At 35.3% G+C, this 13,118-nt stretch overlaps 1 protein-coding gene across 1 annotated transcript in view; it reads left to right on the forward strand.

Annotated features, from left to right (window-relative positions):
• Positions 1 to 655: 655 nt before the first annotated feature.
• BRCA2 (breast cancer 2, early onset) overlaps positions 656 to 13,118 on the forward strand; it is a 41,230-nt gene continuing 28,767 nt past the window's right edge. Inside the window, 9 exon segments of the mRNA XM_009578289.1 lie at positions 656 to 722; positions 1,525 to 1,776; positions 3,807 to 3,912; positions 4,709 to 4,761; positions 4,870 to 4,910; positions 5,004 to 5,115; positions 6,841 to 6,896; positions 7,765 to 7,879; positions 11,589 to 12,776. Coding sequence (XP_009576584.1) covers positions 656 to 722; positions 1,525 to 1,776; positions 3,807 to 3,912; positions 4,709 to 4,761; positions 4,870 to 4,910; positions 5,004 to 5,115; positions 6,841 to 6,896; positions 7,765 to 7,879; positions 11,589 to 12,776 — 1,990 coding nt within the window.

The raw sequence follows: 13,118 nt of genomic DNA on the forward strand, positions 1-13,118 counted from the left end.
GTCGCTTCGCCTTTTAAAACGTACTTCTGAGTCAGTTTTTAGTTTCGTGACTTTCTGTCTTAGGGTAGCCTTTACCCTTTTTTTTAAATGCCTGTCTTTCCCATCGTTTTGGTAAAGCAGTGTGTATAAAACAGCAATCATGTGGGAAACTGCTTTTACAGTGGAAACTGTGTTAAACAGGAAAGTTTCTGTGGCCATCTTACTTATACCTGTTTTTTAATAGAACTGTGAAACTGGTAATGTCTGCTCCACTTGAAAGCAACTTTAAATCAAATTCTTGGCACATAAGTTGTAATGGTTGTAAGAGTTTATATCTAATAGCATATATTCTATATAGTAGTGAGTGTGGATTTTTTATTTAAAACGCCTCAAAAGTGTTCTGCCCGTTCCATCTTGATTTTTCTCCTGTATTTGCTGAGTATTTTTATTATCTCTGGTATAATTCCCTGTGCTCTCCTTGTCTGTTGTTTTCATACCGTGTTCATCACAGTTGTAAAGCTGAACAGGTTGGGTTACGACACACCTAACAAGAAATGCAGGAAAGCAGGGTTAAGACTTGCAGCCCCACGACATTAGAATAGCGCTGTATGAAAGTGTGTTCTTATTTATTCTCAGGTTTTTCAACAACAGCTCCAATAATGTTATGGATCAGAAAATGGCTTACAAACCTGTGGAAAGACTGACTTTCTTTGAAATATTTAAGGCACATTGCAGTGAATCAGGTACAGCTTATCTACAGTAAATAACTTTTATTAGGGTTGCTTTCTGGACGTCACTATTTTATACACATCTGCTGTATGCTGTATATTCCATATAAAGTGTTATGCAACTTGTTAGCAGCCTTACTTGCCCCAAGTCTGTATTCACTAATATCTACCTTTTTTTTTACTATCTGTTTAAATTTTATTTGTAGCTCTTTTTCATAATATGTGTTCAGTTATTTTTTGTACTTGTTTTTTAGCTGTGGCTTCCTTATGTACCCGCATGCAGGCCAGGTTTAGTCTTTTACCAAATGCATCTGGAGTTGTATGATTTATTAATGTTAAAAGGAACCTATTTAACTTGCCAGTCTGAGTAAAATAAGAGATAAAGTAAAAGCCAGATGTATACTTTTAATTTTAAACAAACTGGATATTTATCTGCTCTTTGATTAGTTTTGTCAATGGTCTGAGAATTTGGGCAGGCATTCTCATATACTTCGTGGCTATTAGAGTTCAAAGCTATCTAGAAACAAAATAAACAGACATATGACAATGGAAGGAGCAATGCGTTTTGCTGCTAGCATTTAAATGCCTAATGTGTTTTCACATCCTGCATGAAGCATTAATTTTTTATTAATTTACAACTAATTACGGTCTTCTCTTACATGTATCATATATAGAATGAAGATTTATATTTTATGTCCTGGTTTAATAACATATGAACTCATACTTGTTGTCATGTGTTATTTGCACGCCATTTGGGAGGTTTCTTTCTTTTCTTCTTTTTTTTTTAATGTGGTTTTCTGTATGTTTTTCTTCATAGACTTAGGGCCTATCAGTATCAACTGGTTTGAAGAACTCAGTGCAGAAGCACCGTCATATGAGCCTAAATTGTTAGGAGAACTTGATGGTCCCATTGGCTGGCTTCATCAAACATCTTTCAAAACTCCAAGGGCAAAACTCTCTGCATACAGTCAGCTGGCATCAACTCCACTGATTTTTAAAGAAGAAAATACAATATTGCTGCCTTATGCTTCTCCTGGAAGAGAACTGGATCAGAAAAAAGTAGGAGCAAGTGAGTAGGTTTTTTTTGGGTTTTTTTTTTTTTTAGTGGTACTTAAAGGCTGCTGTGCCCTTGTGTCCTCCAGAAGAAGCAAGAGACTTTTTTTTTTTTTTTTACTTTTTGTTGTGGTATCTGATGATTATTAATGTAATAGATAATGCTACTGCAGAAATTGTATGAGTAAAAAGTTTATCTTAGTAGGCTTCTGAAGATTTTTATCTGAAGATAAAAATCCAGAATTAATCTTAATAATGAATTCAGCCTTGCAAAAAACTGGTAATGTACATGCAAAGTTCCCTGTAGAAAAGATATTATCCGAGTCCTAATACTCTAAATACTGTTAATATAAGGAGCATATGAGCTTATTAGTGTAACCTGGTGACTGAGAATCAGAGTGAATTTTTTTAGCAGTCTGATTTTTGTTTTATCCAAAATCTCTGAAAATCTTTTCAAGAGAGAGAATGATGCTTATCATGCTGAAGTATGAGGCGATCTGTAGGGCACTCCTTAGCCATTCTGAAATCTAGAAAGATTTCAAAGCACTAAGGTCTTTAAGTTAGTAAAACTATAAGTCATGGAAAGAAGCTACACTTTTTCATTTGGAGACAAGAAGTTCTGCTACTTTTATGAGGTACTTCTCACTACATTATTTCCAAATCCCAAGTACGTCATGAAAGTACGTGTCACACTGCTCCTTTTTCATGTATGCAAGCCATAGTACCTATCCTCCTTGGACAGAAAGAAGAATCTTTTCTATGGAGAATGTATGCATGATTGTATATAAGAATCTTTTCAATGGAAGAATATCTAAGCCTGTTCCTGCAATATCTGATTGTACATCTACTGTGTCTGTGCCCTCCTAACAGTAAGAGAAGCTCTTCTAAACAGGTTACAGACGAACACAAGACTCCCTTTATTATCAGAATCGTTCTTAGATCCTAAAGCAAAGTCTTTAAAGGTGGGGAACTGTGTTACTGCTGAACTTTTGCTCAACTTATTCTCAGCTGAGAACATGTTTCTTATAAATTCAGCTATTTGGACTTTTACAGTGTTAAGTGAATTCTTGGTAGCATTTCATAAGTTACAAACAAAGGAACCTTACGATTCCTCTGTTTCAAAATGGTTACTTTTGCCCTGTGCTTGTGCATGCAGACATTTATATACACTCCGAAAGGAAGGGAAGATGACTATTATCAAAGTTTCTATTGTTACCTGTGGCTGGCCCGAGATCTTTTTCTCCTGATTTTCTTAGTTAGAGCCAACTGGCTCGTGTACTTAGTTTTACTTCGTGTGAAAACAAGAGCATGGATGGAGGCTGATGGATTTCACTTTGGTATGGTACTGGGATGCAGCCATGCTGTGCACATGAACTCAGGAACTCAGACACAGAGAGAAATGCAGAAAGCTAGGTGTAATTTCTGAGACGGAAGTTGTTTGGAAATTTCAAAGTAGGAATTCTTTTGAGTAGTCGCTTGTTCATGTGAGGGGCTCACTGTTCAGAGGATTCTGCTGCTTTGGTGGGCACCCTCTTTCTCTTTTGCCTGGAGATGCATAGCATATAAATAGCTACTGCTACCAGTGATAGTGCCTCCACTAACAGTTCCAGAAATAAATTTTGCTTATTCAAATCAAGAAGTGTATGTCTTAAGTAAATTTGAGGGAAAGCTGGTACAAATGCATGTTTCTCCTAAGAATAACTTCTGCAATGACAAAAAAGGCGCAATACAGTATACTGAAACTGAAATGGAGTATGTGAATTGAATAATATCAAGGAAATATACTGAAACACATATATATCAAATGAATAAAGTGACATAATGAGCATTTTTGGCTGTGCATTTGAAATGTGCTTAGCATTGTTTGTATATAGAATTTGAACATGTTCAAAACACTAAAGGAAAAGGTAGTGTGGTGTTGGGTTTTTTTAACTAGAAATCAGATGTTACATACTTTTTTTTAAAGCTTATCTTTAAACTTCAAAATCGAAACTGTTACTTTTTAGTTCTGCAAGGTTGTGTTGATTATTATCTTCTATGTTGTAGGCAGAGAGAATTTGATAAGCCCACGTATCACAAGAAGAAAAATAGATCAAGAAAATGAAATACTTGCTTCTCCTCCTGGTACCTGCCGCAACTACTTTGCTGCTAGGTATGCTAAATATGTCAACACAAATATAAAATAAACTGGATTTTTGGCAAAAAGAAATATTAAAGCCACCGTATTTGACTGATAGACTTCTTCAGAGCAGTCAGTAATCTTTAATGTCTTGTACGTTTATGATACTTGTAAGTTGCTAAGTGAATTGAAAGTAAAACGCTAGCTAATTTTGAAAACTTCCTTGCTTTTAGGTGTTCTTCCTTTCTATTTTTCTACTCCTCCACAGCTGGCATATTTCATTTGTAGACATTATTTCAGCTTCCCAAATTTTCAACATCCAGTGCAAGAAAGAATAATAGTGATGTATCATGTGCTTCTCAAGTAGTAATTTGTAAAAATATTTACCGAGATTTTTTTTGTAATAGCCTTGATTTCTATATTTCAATGTATATATTTCAGATAAATCTGCTCAAAGTACTCATGTTGTTTATAAGAATAAACTAATTAATTAAAGCCAATTAATTAAGCCATTTACATAGTTTCATACAGCATATTAAGAAATGCATGGTTATATCGAAGTCTAGTATACTATTTGTCAGGCAAATCATCATAGAAAATTAACGTATTTCACAAAAGCATTTTACAGTTTGAAATAAACTTATGGTAAGGTTTAAAATACTGACTGATGGTTAGGAGAAATCTACATTTTATTTAGTCAGGAAAATTGCCATGGTTGCAAAGAAAGTAAATAATGGAGGTGGTAATATATGTCATGTCTGAAATATTTACTTATTTTCAGAAATTGAGAAGGGAAATTAATATCTTTTTATTTGGTTTTGTTTTGCAGTCCAACTATTTTAAGGAATACTTACAGAACACCTCAGAGAAGTAATATTCCTGGTTTGTATTTTCACTTTTTTGGTTTTACAAAGTATCTGATGTATTAGATATAAATCCTTATGTCTTAGGTATTATTACTTAATGTCCTTATTACATAATGTTTTCTAGGACCATATGGAAGCTTGTTTTGCACACCAAAACTTTTGGAGGTAAATATTTTATTCTTGTATTTCGTTTTCTTTCTTCTGAGTATTACATTTAGAATTCTGTATAGAAATAATAATTGTTAAATATATCTCTAGGTCAGAACTCCAAAACGTATTTCTGAAAGTCTGGGAGCAGAAGTGGATCCAGATATGTCCTGGTCAAGTTCTTTAGCCACACCTCCCACACTTGGTGCCACGGTGATAATAGGTATTTCTAAAAATGTACATTTGCTAAGGGTTAAAAACTTCTGGTTTTGACACTGGAAGTTCACAGTGTGAACTGATTTTTTTTTTTTTTTTTTTTTTAAATTAAAAAGGACAGAACTCTTACAGTGATGCTTAGTGGGTGACTTTAAATAATGCAGCCCTAAAAGGAAGAAATGAAATTAAATGTAGCATTGCTTTTCAAAAGTTTTCTTCCTTTGTATAAGGGATTAGGAAATATAAATTTAGAAATAACATAGCAAAGTATAGAACTAGATACTATTAGGTTAAGTCGTGTGAGTATTTTTATGAAGTCTAAGGAGGCAGCCTGTTGAGTAAACTTTCCAGCAGCAGTGCCTACCCCTCTACTGATGCAGTGAGACAAACTGAGATACTGATCCAATTGAAGACCGTATTTCCTGGGTTATTCAGACAGGGCAATTCCTGGACCTTATTTACTGTGCAGCTGCACAAACAGCTGTGCCAGCATAACTGAGAATGAGAATGAGTGAGTGATGACTATTTAAGTGGCACTAACAGTGATGCTAAACATCAAGCCTCAACCTAAGGTGTTGCTGTAAGTGGGATTTCTTTAGCATATGATAAGCAAAATGAAATTTGACTTAATGATTTGTTGATGAAAACTCTTGAGAAAATGGGAAAACCTGGATGTCTGCTTGTGTCCTGACATTGCGCTTTTTAATGTTGTTAAACTATCACTGTATAAAGCATATAGACCATGAAAGCGTATAAAACATATTAAGAATGCATGCAAGAATTGGGAATCTCCTCACGCAAGAATTGGTCAGGGCACCAAGCCTGTCAGGGTTCAAGGAGCGTCTGGACGATGCTCTTACATCATATGGTTTAGTTTTAGGTAGTCCTGCGAGGAGCAGGGAGTTGGACTTGATGATCCTTAGGGGTCCCTTACAACTTGAGAGATTCTATGATTTCTCTGTTGGCAGTGAGGGTGTGGTACTATTCACAAGGCTACTGAGTTGTGCCATTTTGGGTTCAGAATGATGTGATCTGAAAAGAAAGGCTGGGGAAAGTACCCATAGCTTAATGGTGTTCCTCTAGGAGATGAGTTGTGGTTTGAGCTCTCATTCTCGTTCTCCCACTTCCTGGATGAGCCTAGTATTTTATAGTAGTGATGCCCACTCCCTGCCATCTGTCACCTGTAAAAGAAAAGAATGAGTCATTTGGCTGCTACATGGAAACCTAGATACCATGTCTATGAAACATGTTATTTGAATATACTGCTCTTCAGGCATCTTAATAATAGGGTTCACTTTCTCCTTTTGTAATGTAGGTGAAAAGATATTACTGCTTTTTTGGGAGGAAATGGAAAAAAACAAATTCCTGGCAGAGGCTGGAAGATCTCATCCAGATCCTTTGACAGAAAAAGTTAGAGTAGTGCTGGAAAGGGGAATGGCAGTGATGGTGGACTCAGGGTGGTAACTGGTCTACCTATATAGTAGAAACCACAACCTATGATTTAGGGTGTTTTGTGCTGTTATGAAACTGTATTTGTACACTGTCCCTCAGCCCCACCTGTAGGACTTTTTAATTAGAACTTTTAGTTAGTTTTTAGTAGTTTTTTGTTTACAGGCTTCAGTTGCATTTAAAATAATCCAATGAAAACCCTCCCAAAACACAACTGTATTTGAACGCACTCAGCAAATCACTTAGAAGCAAATGAATTTATTTGTCTGTCTTTCTTCTAAAGCTAGAGAGAATGATTCTCTTTCTGGAGCAAAGCAACAGGATGAAAGAGCTGAGATAGTAAGTAGTTTTAAGAGTTATGCTGTTCTTTAATTTCAGTTAAGCTATTCAGTTACATGTTTACACTCCTTGAGCTAAGAATAAAAAGTTCTGTCACTTTCATCCTAGGCCCTCCAATCTGGCTATTTTTAAAAGTTACTGCTCACAAAACTAAACTTGCAAAACCTGGCTGTAGACTGTATTTTCACAAATAATCCCCTTTGAGGGACATTTTTGCTGAATCACTTGGATTCAGCAGTAGTGGGAGTCATTCAAAGAGAAATCAAACCTAGGAATTGCAATATGCTACTTATCTGAGGGTTGGTTGGTTTGTTTTTCTTCCTCTTTTTCAAGGTTTTGGGAGTTATTGTTCCTGTGCTCAACCACTATTCCAAGAGTTGAAGTTCAGTATTAATTTCAGTCCTTTGATAGTGTTAGAGAGAGTTCTTACATAATTGTACTTTTACTCAGTCTATATGAAAGCTGAATTATTATTCAGAGGAGGTATGGTACTAATGCGATTCAATTACAAATTTAAGTTTGATTCTTAACTACCTGAAACTTCACAGTTAACAAACTGTTACAAGTTAAAATAAGTAAAACGTCTTTCTCCTTCCTCATATCTCCTTTGTTCCTTCTTGAGAGGCTTGCTAATAGTAAATTACTGAACCCATTTGCTGCCCTTAAATTGATTGTAGAATGGAACCTGGTTTGCATTGAAAATGGGCATTATCTGCTTGTTTATTTTCAAGTGTTTCTGTGAAAACCTTTCATTTTAAGAGATGCAGAATTGTTTGGATACTGTAGTAAATGTTTAGAGTTGCGTGCTTTACTGTTAAAGTGGCACTTACTGGTATGTAATGTAATAACTTATGTCTTTGCTTTGCAGATTTTGCACAACTTTTTTTCCAACCATGATAAATGTCCTGAGACAAGTGATACAAGTATGCTGTCCATACCAGAGACAGTAAAGCTAAATGCTGAAGATGACATCAAAGATTTTGGTATGTATTGATGCTTTACTACTGAGTATACTGTGAAGCAAGACTGAGGGTAAAGTTACATTGTATGTCTTGAGCTGATCCTATGGCTTATTTCTTCTGCCAACTGTGTACTTCCACTTCCTGAATCGATTCAACTTTGTAAAACTAATCTGGCCTTAAAAAAGGGAGTCAGTTTCTGTTGAGTCAGTGACTTAAATCAGGTTACCATGCCACTGGATGACAACCAGATTAGTACTGCTGTTAAAGTGAAGGCATGAGACTGTACGGGAGAGGTGAAAGAGAAAAATGGTACAGGCTGAAGGGGGAGCAAGACTACTACTACTTCTAGCTATTGAATAGGTTTAGCTTTATCATGAAGTTTCACCCCAGTACTCATTATTTTGTGGTGAGCTTGTTTTTTAATATTGCTATATCCTTTCTTCATTTACTTCACCCATTAGTAGTTCAAAATGTGACAAATCATTTAGGAAAAAGAAATGCTAATTTTTTAAAAACGAATGCAGAAAATACTCAGCCAAGGGAAAAAAATGTTTTCATTCTATGTTCTTAGATCATGTTAGTAATGTACACTTCAGTGTGAGCTTTTTGATTTTTGTTGAGATATGATGACAGAAGGGAAGAATAACAGAAATTTGTTCAGCATGCGTGGGTGTAAAAGGGTGCTGTAGAGAATGACACAGGCTAGACAGGATGATATATCCTTAGGATTGTATGTCTCCTTCTTATCTGAATTGAATGGACTGCCCTAAAAATACTGTTTGGTGGTACATGTAAGAATTGTGAAAGAATCAATTTAGAATTTGACAAGGAGGGCTGAGAATGCTGGGTCAGGAAGCATTGTTGCTTGCAGAGCGATATATACTGCTATTTTTATATTGTAGGTTCAAACATGCTGAGAAAATTTAGTTGGTAGTAAACATATTCAAGTAATCTGTGGTCAGTAAAATACTTTCAGGAATTAAGGACATATTAATGTCCTGTTCTGTGTTCCAAAATGGCTTATTACATCCCATAGTACAGTAGGGGCAGCTAGTTAAAACAATGTCTGAGTAAAAATAAGAGGATGAAGAAACCCATGTATTTTAAAGTACGAAATAACTTTTGCAAATGTCTTCTCCCCCACCCCCCCCCAGTCTTCCCTTTTTGATAATAGTCAACTTGGCATTTGAAGATGCAATGTGAAAAGAAGGATAGCTCAAACCTCCACATTGGTTTTCTCTGGAATAGTGTTGTATCATGAAAGGCAATCAGTTTTATTAGGTATACATTTTGTTTCAGTCAAAGAAAATAAGAGCGGTCATAATATTGATTTGAATACCTACATGATTTTAAGGATATGAAGAGATTATTTATATTGTACAAGTTGTGTCCTTAATAGCAGTGAGACTGAATATATGCACTCAGTCCAAAGTACAAGAACTACCAAATATTTCAAAGATTTTTTTTTTTTGCTGGATTTTTTTTATATTTAGTTGTAATCATTTGGTGGAAGAGGAAAACTTTTTTAACTGTTTACCTTTAGTCTAACCATGGACTGCAAGGTATGTACTGTCATGTATTAACACTTAAGAATTTTACAAAAGGAGCTAAATTTGCATATATTCATTAAACATATTCATTTATAACCCAATCATTAATTCCTAAGGTTCATGTCCCTAGTTTAAGTAAGTCTAAGGCTGGTCATTGTAACACTAAGCTTTAGGCATCTGGCCCTTGTAGCAGAAGTCACAGCTTTACTGTAGGTATATAACTATGGATTCAGAGTTAAGATTCTTCAAATATATAGTAATCAGCATGTTGACTGGGAAGCTATTTAAATTGAAAAACTAATGGGAAACATGAAATTCTGTAACATTTTAGATATTTCACCCTGGCCTGTTGCCCAAAACTTCATATTTAAACTCTTTAATTAAAAAAAAAAAAGACATCATTCATTCCATTTATAGCCCTGATCAGAGTAAATGGTCTTTTACTTAATTTACTTAACTACTTAATTTAACCTCAGTGTCTAGAATTATTAATGAAGTAGCAGAAATAGGTTCAATATCCTCTGCTAATAAGGATTCCAACCTGAAATGGGGCAATATGTTCTAACAATCAGTCAATATATGACTCCAGAGCAGAAACATCTAATGTTTAAGCCTCTTTTTTTCCTGAGTATTGTATTATTTACCCAGGAGCGGCACTGAGAAAACAAATTAAGTAGTTATTGCCTAGTTAGGGCACTTACTGGGAAAACAGGAGAATTCTATTCTGTAGTCCGTGTTTTTGGGGTTGTCATTTCACTGACCCTCCAGTGAGTTTAGAAGTCAAAATGAACTTCCCTGATTCCTCCCCCCCCCCAGCATCAGGTTATTAGTGTACAACCAGTATCTTTACAATCTTTCAGATATTCCTGGTTTTCTTTTTTGATTAAAGGTAATGGCTCCTGTTTAAACTATTACAGGATGAAAGGATGTGGACACAGAAGTTACTCCAGAGGAATGCACTTCAATAAGGGAGAAGGACCTGTACACTCAATCTGTAGTGTTACAGTTCCTTCTTTTTGAGAACTTGTTTAGTGATACCTTCTGCCACTCAGGCAAAAAATAGAAAGTAAAGAGAATGGGTAACTGTTAGAGAGATGTGGTAAGAGAGGTGGTTTTATGCCTACAGCATGGGCATGAACCATTAATGGATGTATTACAAATAGTTGGATGTGTGTGACCAAGTATTGGGAAATCTTCTGTGGACTTTCAAATGGAAAATCTTTTGTATGCTAGGTTATTTAAAAGTTCTAATAGGAAAAATAGTTCTAAATCATAGAAATTGTACCTAAAAAAAGGCTTATGGAAAAAGTTAAGCTATTGGTTATGTGCCCAAGAAAAACAGAGGACAAGGATGTTTTCTAGGTACTTGGTTACAACTTCTTTGATATGAAAAAGCCTTAAAAATTTCTCTCAAAATAAAACCTAGCTATCTTTTTGAATGTGAAATATTTTGATAGGTAGGCCTACTTTCATACATTTGAGAAGGTAATATTTTTATTTGGTATGCATAAGCTTTTAAGGCTGTCTATGAAGTAGAGTTTAGGTTTTTTCCCCGCTGCATATTATTTCTCTACACAAACAAAAAATTCTCATTATTTTTCTTATATTTGTGCCAATCATTTGGAACTTGTTAAAAGCTTCCTAATAAATTTAAAAAATGAGAATCTTTTCTAAATCCTTCTAGACACTGTACTATTCTATATCAAAGCAAAAGATAGTTTACTAGAATCATCTTTAAATAAGTTTCCTTAGCTGCCAGTTATAGACAAAAATAGGCAGCTTCTTAAGGTGTTCGGTGCCTACCTCTGGTATAAATTTTGGAGGAAAAAAATCTAGCTTGTAAAATTACCTACTAATTCTCCTGTCTGTAGAAAAACAAAATTCTTTTGAGACAGGTAGGTTTTGTCTTGGAAACCTGCTTAACCACCACAGTCCTCAGGAGGCCAGGGCATCTGCACGTATGTCCTTTGCCTCCTGTTTCCTCTAACAGCTGCTGTTGAAGAGTAACCTACTTTAAAGACATGCAGATTTATTTTTCCAAACTCCCTCCTGAGTAAAGGTAATTGCCATAAAATTGAAAGCTGTATTTACCTATAAAACCACAATGCTGTTCCTAAGTTATTTCCTAAAACTTAGTTTTTTACTTCTTTTCCTCTCTCCATCTTCTCTAAACTATTTAGAGTCGGAGATGTTAGATGGCTTATTTGGTGAGATGAATAGCTTTGAGGATACATTCAACATGCCTGCTAAGTCCAATGGAACTCTTCTGCTGGTGCCACATGCTCTGGATGCGGTAGAGAAATGTGAAATAAACATAGATAAAGCACAAGGAAAGGGGGATGTTCCTTCCGAGCAGTCTATTAGAAGAAAGACTGGCATTTCACAGGAAGTGGAAACAACTAGCAGGACTGAAAAAAGCCACTCTACTGAAATGAAGGATTCTTTATTCCAAAACACAGATGAAGATACAGGGCATGATAAAGATGGCTGTTTAATAGGACATGAAAAGGAATTGGAGTTGCTTAGGATTGCAGGAGATGTGCAAGGTTATAGAACACACAAGTCATCCAAGAATGAGAAGCCTGTGAAAGAAGACGTGCAATCTTCATCAAGCCAGTGGTCTCAACTGAACTTATCTGATTTTGATGTAACTCGTTTGGAAATGTCTGTATGTAGCTCTCCGCCCTCTGACTTATGTAGGGAGAAAAATGTAGAAGAGAAGTCAGTACTAACGACCAAGGACGATGCTGTGGAAGCACCTTTACTGAATACTTCGGGCTTGATAAAAACAGAAAAGCTGTTGAGTGCCAATTTGTCAGAAAAGTGCTATGGAGTGAAAAATTCTGAAGACAACCCAACATCAGAAATAATTCCAGTAAAATCTGTGTCTCTGAGTGTTCAAGATCCAAAGTTAGTAAAAGGATGTGCAGCTGAGAAGGTTTCCAAAATGAGCTTCTTGAACTGTAATTCTTTTTTAATAGAAAGTACAAATATCACGGAGTATTCTGTAGTCTACAACGGCAGCTTTTCCAAACATTTAAAAGCAACTTCTAAATCTGTTGTAACTGATGTTCTGTCTTACCCACTTGTTTGTAGTGCTACATCTCCAGATAATTGTAATGACCTACATTTAACAAATAGTGAAAATACTCTTACAAAGTCTGGCTTTAAGAGCCTGAATATGTTATCCAGCTTGAGAAAGAGATCCAAGAGATTTATTTATACAATAAATAATACTTTACTGTATCAAGAAGAAAAAATACAGAAAGAAGTAACCTCTGAATTGCCTATTCAACCTGTATTACCACATTCGGAATCTGATTCGCGTGAATTTAAAGGTTGTCATGCGGCCAGTGTTGATGAGCAAGGTATATTATTAAGTTTTTCATTGTTTGTGGAGGATTCTGTATTTATTTATTACAAACCTTTTATGTAAATGTTTCCGATAAAATCGTGTAAAATCTTGTGTTTGTGATAAAGTAGCTCTGCAATTGACTAGTCTGGGAATCAAGAAATGGAATTGGTCTGTTATAATAATAGTGACAGAATCGCATTATTTTCAAATAGTTTGGTGCTAACTTACTGTTTTAGTCTCAGATTAGTTTCTGGAATAGAAACTTCCACCTTGAACCATTATTCTAATTGACAAACTTAATTATCTTTGTCAATGCTGTTTAGACATCCATAGTGTCAGGGGCCATCCTGTCTGA

The sequence above is a fragment of the Fulmarus glacialis genome, unplaced genomic scaffold (genome assembly GCF_000690835.1).
Source record: "Fulmarus glacialis isolate BGI_N327 unplaced genomic scaffold, ASM69083v1 scaffold14185, whole genome shotgun sequence".
NCBI lineage: Eukaryota > Metazoa > Chordata > Aves > Procellariiformes > Procellariidae > Fulmarus > Fulmarus glacialis.